Consider the following 6,806-nt stretch of genomic DNA (forward strand, 5'->3'; position numbering starts at 1 on the left):
CACAAAGAACCAGCCTCGGAAAAAATCCCCGTTGAAGGCTGAGACAATTCATCTCATTCCTTCCCTTGACTCATTTTCCAAATGACATTTCTGTCTTTCATGCCCATGTTTTTCTGATCCTCTCCTTCTGCCAAGAGCTGAGATTTGTACAAGTAAATCAGCTTGTCTGAATACCCCATCTGCATGTGCAACCACAGCCAGCAACACACAGAGCTTGCTTTTTGCTCATGCAAAATCTCAGCGTCATCTCTTGCAGCTTGAGATAAGCTTAAGAAAGCCCTGAAGCTGGCTGAGATTGAGCAATAGGAGCATCACTAACTGGTCCCTCCTCTCTGCAGGTAATCGGGAGCTCCCTCCTCTTCATTCATGACAAGAAGGAGCAGGCCAAAGTCTGGATGATTGACTTTGGGAAAACCACCCCGCTGCCGGAGGGACAAGTTCTGCAGCACAACGTGCCCTGGGTAGAAGGGAACAGAGAGGATGGCTACCTCTGGGGGCTGGACAACCTCATTCAGATCCTGACAGAGTTGTCCCAGAGTGAAGACTTGCATTAAAGCCATGCATCCAACTCTGCCACTACCCCCAACCTGTCCCCGACTGACTTCTGAACTGCACTACAAGACACTTTCCAGCCCTGGCCCTTCCCATTCGAAAGCTATACTCTCCGTATTTAATGTGTTTTTGTTGTGGTTTTTTAGGTTGTCTTGATTCCTTTTTTTCCCTCCTCTCCATGTAAATAGAGAGCTAACCTGCCAGAACAAAAGTGAACTTGAAACCTTGGCCTTGCAGAGCCAGTGGGAGCACGAGCCGTGCCAGCCGGGATGGGGATGCTTAGGCGAGCACATGCTTTGCCTATCGCACTTATGTCTCTTGCACAGCCTGATTTTAAGAAGACCTTTTAAGAGGGCTGGTGGAGGAAGGAACCTCTCCCTATGCTGGGATTGGTAGTTTCATCCTGAAAAAACTCAATGGCCATGCCCAAGACCCTCTGGCAGCAAGCGTGTGTGAGCAAGGCCTGGAGATGTCAAAGGATACTGGGGTGGGAGCCCTCTAGTCATCTTTGCCAGCACCTTTCAGCTTAGAGAACGAGTTGTGCTGAGTCCTTGTATGATGCTAGAAGGGCAGAATGGGGTTTTTCTTTGTGTTCAAGACATCCCATAGCAGTTACTCAGTTATCATCAGGTGGCACTCAAGCGCAAGGGTTTCCCTCCTGCTGCAGAGCCATGTGGTCAGACACAGGTATTTGCCATGGCCACATGCTTCCCACCCATTCCCCCATGCTGGCTGCCCTGGAACAGTGGCTAACACTTCAACCTCCTCTCTAGACACCCACCTTCCCTGCTTGGAGCTGCTTCTAGCCCTCCTTAGCTGTGATCTCCAGCCTTCCACAGTGAATAAAGACTTTGGGCAAGGCTGGGGGAGAGAAAAATAGCTTATAAGGGACTACTATGATACCTAAAGTAGCCATCCAGGTTAATCAGTCTTCTTTGGCTCTTCAGTGCTGTGTGGACAGTCCCAGCGCTCCTGCTCCTTCAAAAACACCCAGTTCCCTATTTAGGGTGGAGGCTATTCTTTAACTTCCTGGAACATTTGAACTCAGCTGCTAGCAGTAGGGCTGGCTCCAAAGGTCAGCCTTTAGTGGTGGGGATGGAGACATAAAGAGCATGCGAGAGCGTGGCAGCCACAAACCCATCCCCTGCTCCATCCCCAAAGCCACCGTCAAATCCTGCTCCCAGGAGCGGTGCTCTAGAGCCCCTCTGCCGTCGTTCAGTGGTGCAGCACCCTCAGTGGGAGCTCTTCTTCAGCGATGAGGAGGAGCTGGCCATTGCACTGCCTGCAGCCATGCCCCGGCCTCTTTCCGCAGGATTGATGTCTCCTAAGGTTTTTCTCAGTTCATCTCTCACCAGAGACGACTTCAGCTCGTCTGATGCCATTGTAAATGGTTGCACTGTTTTAGCTCCTTGCCAGGCTTTCTAGAATAGCCCATGTGGAAGTGCCTTACAGACTTGCCTCTGTTCCATTAGTGTCATGGAAAAGGTTGGGTTTGGTTTTTTTTTTTTAAGTTATATTTATTTTCATCCCATTTTAATTGCACAAAACACTAAAACTTAATGCATGGAATCCCTCTATTTTTTTTTAACTGTGTTTTTAGTTTTTAAACCATCCCTTTTCCAGCCCTGGAGAAGGGGTATGAACAGATATGCATAGATACGTACCACTTACTGCTGTACTTTAGCTTTGAGCTGCTCTTACATATGTATATTATTTTTTAAGCCTGTTTATAAACCAGATTCCCTGCTTCGTGGCTTCGGAAGAAGCAGATTGTTCCTCTCAGATGTCTTATGCCTTTCTGGAGGCTGGAAGGGTTGCTGAAGGGGTTTTCCCTGCTCCCACCACCCCTCTCAGTCATTGGGTAATACAGAAAACAATCCGAATCGGCTGCAACACCAACGCACAGTGCCTGTAAAGAAGTCCTGTAACCTGCAAATAAAGGCATATGGGAAGCATTTGCCTGCTGTATGGTCTGTGTCTGCTCTGTGACAGCCCAGGAGCAACCCAGGAGCTGGCTTCTGTGTCCGCGATGGTTCTGAGGGGAATCAGGCTCCAGCACATGCCAGGATGGATCCTGATCAGTGGGAACTGGCTTGGCAGGGGAGCAGGGCAGGGTGGGAGCAGAGCTGGGGCTCTGGCTGGGGGGTCCAGACTGGGTGATGCCTGAGTTTTTCCATCCCCTTCCTTGCAGGGAAGCCCACCAAAGGCAGCTCCACAACAGGAATGTGTTTGGTGCGGTGTTTGCTAGTGCCAGGGGATGGCTCCCGCTGAGCGGTTTCCGAGTGCCACCCTGTTTTGTCTGTGCTCAAGACACATCTTGAGTGTCTTGACCTCTTCCCCTGCTCCTCTTCCTCAGCCCTTGAGGAAGCACTTGGGACCAAAGGCAACCAGGAAGGTGAAATGAGGCTGTAGAGCCTGAAGGCAGCTCCAGTCCGTCCCGGTTGATTGTACAAGCGGGAGTCTGTCCTGGGACTGGCGCGGCCGAGGAGGGGCTGCCCCATAGCAGAGTCTGATCTCATGCCCAGAGCCCCAGGAGCAGCCTGGCCCAGGGTCCTGGGGTCACTGCAGCATCTCTGCTGCTCACCACGGCTCTTCTAAAACTTAACTGCAGGAGAAACCCAGTGTGGGCTCTGCTTGAAGCCTGGAAGCCTCTTGGTGCAAGAGAGAACTCATAGCACTGCAGTTCTGAGGCTGCCAGAAGTGTGCCTAGCGGGCTCTCAGGAAGGTGGGCACACACATCTGGCAGGCTTGCACTCCACCGCAGCATCCTTACCAGCAGCCAGTGTTTCAATCCCAGTTCTCAAGAGCCACAGGGGTCTCATGGGTGCTCTTCCTACCTGTGCAGGAAACCAAAAGCCTCCAAAACTCACCCAGGTGCGCCCTGGAGTGCAAAACCAGGAGGTAAAAAGTGAAAACCTCTCTTGAGAGCTGAGGAAAGACCGCGGCATCGTGGTGAGAGGAAGGGCGCAAGGGCAGGAAACCCCTCGTGACCGAGTGCTGGTGTCTGCTGACCCTGATGCCTATGAGCAGTGCCAAGCTGGGACTGCCAGCACAGCACACACCATGGCTAGAGCCCTGCTTCCCCTCACCCAGCTTTGCTGCACCCGCTGCACCTCGGGATCCCTGACACATCAGGGGTTAACAACCTAACAACCAATACAGAGGAGAGAGGGCAGCACTTCTGTTAGTGCCACAAAGACCAGCTTAGGTGTTGCTGAGGCTTCTGCTGTGTGCTGCTGAGGCATTCATTCTACTGGGGAATGGAGCCCCCCAGCACTATGCAGGGGGATGTGGCAGCCTGCCCAGGCTGTGTCTGAGGAGGGAGCAGCTGATTTTCTCCTTAATTACCTGATCAGATGTTACTTGCAAGAACGAACCTCCCGTAAATAAGGAGGGGCTGGGGGGGGGGGGCATTTGGTCTTTGAAAGTGCAGGACTTGGCTGTGGCTGCTAATTGGGGTCTGAGGCTTGTGTGTTGTGGGCTGCTCACAGCACACGCTGGTGGTGCCCACCCCCTCCAAGCAAGGGCTTCTACTCCAAGAAAGGGCTGGAGGGTTGCACTGCTGGAACAACGAGACCCCAAAAGCAGGACCTTAAGTGCTTAATGAGTTACTTGAGGCGCTGGCAGTTCTGCTGGTCATAAACGAAGGTGTGGGGAGCTCGGGAGGTGGATCCCCAGGGTGGGTTTTCTTACACTGAGGTGCAGAGTGATGAAATGATGCAGGTTTGGGGCTTGTGCTGCCGGCAATTAGGTTTTCCCCTCGCTACCGCCCCGGGACCAGGTGAGTCTACGAGCTTGGGAAGTTGGGAGCAGCCCTTTGGGTTTCCCCCAGGCCGCCATTCCCTTCTGCCGTGGGTGCTGGATGGGTTTCAGCATCCCGGGGGTACCTTTGGTCTCACCCAGAGCTGCTTGGGGATGCGCCCGGCAGCTCCAGGTCCTGCAGCTTTAGCAGTAACGCGTGTGCTGGTCCCTACGTGTCTGCGCACCTCGGGTTCCCCTGGGGTTTAACCCCAAACCGGGCTGCGCCTTCCGCCCGACCCTGCTGCAGGAGCCGCGGTCCCCTCGCCCCGGGCCGGCGCTTCCCCCCGAGGCCGGTAGGTGGCGGTGCCGCCGCGGCAGCGTCCTGTGGGACGGGGCTGCCTTTCCCCATGGGAATAGGCTCGGCCGGGATGCGCTCCCAGCCCTGCCCGTTCCGCGGTGGAGACCTGCCCCTCGTCCCCGGCAGTGCTGGGGTCTGCCGTCTGGGGCCAGCATCCCGGTTACAGGCCCTGGTCTCTTGTCTGGGTCTCGTTTGTTCTCTTCCACTGCCTTAAACATAGGAATTTGTGATTGTGAAGGGTAAAAAGAATAACCAAACATAAACCCCCCTGCAGAAGCGGGAGGCGGCGGTGTCCCTCCGTTCGGTTGGTGGTTTTCGAGTGTGGTTTTAATGCCGTGGCACAGGTCACACTCAGCTCACACAAGCCCGCCCCGGAGATGATCATCATCATGCCCACCCCATAGCGGGGCTGGGGACATGGATCTGCATCTCCTACATCTCCAGCCCCTGCCCCCCTAAGACCGATGCTGTCCAGCAAGGAACTGGGGCAGGGTGAGGAAGGCTTTACACGGGATTACTCGGCGGTGCTCCAGGCGCTGGTGTTGCCTTTGTCCTGTCAGGTTTTCTCCTTCAACCGCTCCTTCTCTTCACACTCAGCTCTGTCCCGCGCGGCTCCTGCTCAGCTCTAAGGAAAAGCTGCGCTTCCACCCCGCCGCAGCCAGAGAGCACAGGAGAGCTGCGGCTGGCGCCGCTTAAGAGAAAGCCCGTGGAAGAGGCTCCCGACTAATTCCCACCGGGATAGCACGGGGGGAATCTCTGCAGAGGATGCACCCCTTGCGCCCCCCCGCAGCTGACCCCACTGCCGGCCTCCATCGCTGTCCGCGCGGGGAGGGGGATTTGTGTTCCAGTGTTAGAGGGTGCCTGGTGCACCCAAACACCCCCAGTGCTTGCCTCTGCGGGAGCCTCATCCTCTTGGCCGTGCTCCTGTGCTCATGGCTCAGCCTCCTCGGCCCCCAGCACCAGAGGCGCCTCTACGCTGGTTTGGGTTCACTTTAGCCCTGCCATAATCAAACAGGAATGCTCCCTCCTTAGAAGCATCTTTTGGGCCACCTGCGGGCACAGCTGGCTCAAAACAAAGGGCTGTGACAGTCCCCAGTGCCACAGGCTGGCCCCAAGCCCCTTTTCTCTTGCAGGGATGTGCCACAGCACCATGTGCCCCACTACACAAGATCCGCGGGGTGCATTTCCATGTCTCTGCATTGCCACCAGGGAGAGCTGCCTGCCGGCAATCCCTGGATCCCCATTGCCATGAGCTGCAAACACAGCCCGCCTGCCCAAGACGCTTTTGCCGCATGGGTGTAAGAGCAGCCAACAGCCTGATGTGCCCCGGATGGCCTCATGCAAAGCACACCTGATTACATTGATTGCTCCACATCACCCATAAAGCCTCAGCCACTGCCCATCAGTGCTATGGGCTGTAGCCCTGTGTGGTCCCCAGTGAGAGCTGCTGCAGGGCTGGGTGAGTCCCAGCAGTGTGTGTCATCCCTGGGCAGGTGATGCTTGGTTTGGGAATGGGGTCTGTGTTCTGGGGGTGGTAAAAGCCCAGCGGGGGGGGTGTGGGGTGTGGGGGCTGCAAGTGCAAAGGGAGGGTAATTGTCACTGCTGCGTGGTGGCTGCTGGAAGGGGAGCTTCCTTGGGCCCACCATTGCTGTGCTGAATGGGTGCACAGAGGAGCTGTGGCTGTGCTGTGAGAGCATCTGGGCAGAGCAGTTTGTGCCCAGAGTCAGGGTGAGGCGTGTGCGGTGGCCGTGTGCGCCCTATGGGGCTGCTGCGTGGTGTGGAGGAGGTCAGTGGGCCGGGGATCCACCCTGGGGTGCAGTGTGGGGCTTCAGGACACAGGAGCAGCCCTGGTGTGGCTTCCGCCCACTGGTGGGACGCTGGAGAAGGGCAGACCAGGGCCCTGATGGGTGTTTCATCTCTCCGGGGGCTTGAGGTTTGCTGGCTGCTGCCTCCTGCAAGGGCTGCTGTACTGAGTGAAGCACCCCGGGAACCCGCTGGTCACCCCCGTCCCTGGGGGTTTGGGTGATGCTGCTCTGGGAACAGGTATTGTGGTGTCTGCCCCACCAGAGCTGGTGCTGCTGCCCACGTGAGGAGCCAAAGAAAGCTGCTCATCACCCTTCTCTTTTATCCCTCTTAAGCTCTCCTGGGTTCCTGC

The 6,806-nt window shown here is 55.9% G+C and overlaps 1 protein-coding gene across 1 annotated transcript in view; it reads left to right on the forward strand.

The window, feature by feature from the left end:
* Positions 1-1,085, forward strand: part of ITPKB (inositol-trisphosphate 3-kinase B) — a gene marked incomplete at its 5' end in the record, with an annotated part of 64,861 nt that extends 63,776 nt beyond the window's left edge. The window contains one exon of the mRNA XM_080614833.1: positions 339-1,085. Within this exon, the coding sequence (XP_080470959.1) occupies positions 339-554 (216 nt within the window). The 3' untranslated portion in view covers positions 555-1,085. The remainder of the gene's footprint in view (positions 1-338) is intronic.
* Between the last annotated feature and the right edge of the window lie 5,721 nt (positions 1,086-6,806).

Source organism: Psittacula echo (assembly GCF_963264785.1).
Source record: "Psittacula echo genome assembly, chromosome: 4".
NCBI classification, from domain to species: domain Eukaryota; kingdom Metazoa; phylum Chordata; class Aves; order Psittaciformes; family Psittacidae; genus Psittacula; species Psittacula echo.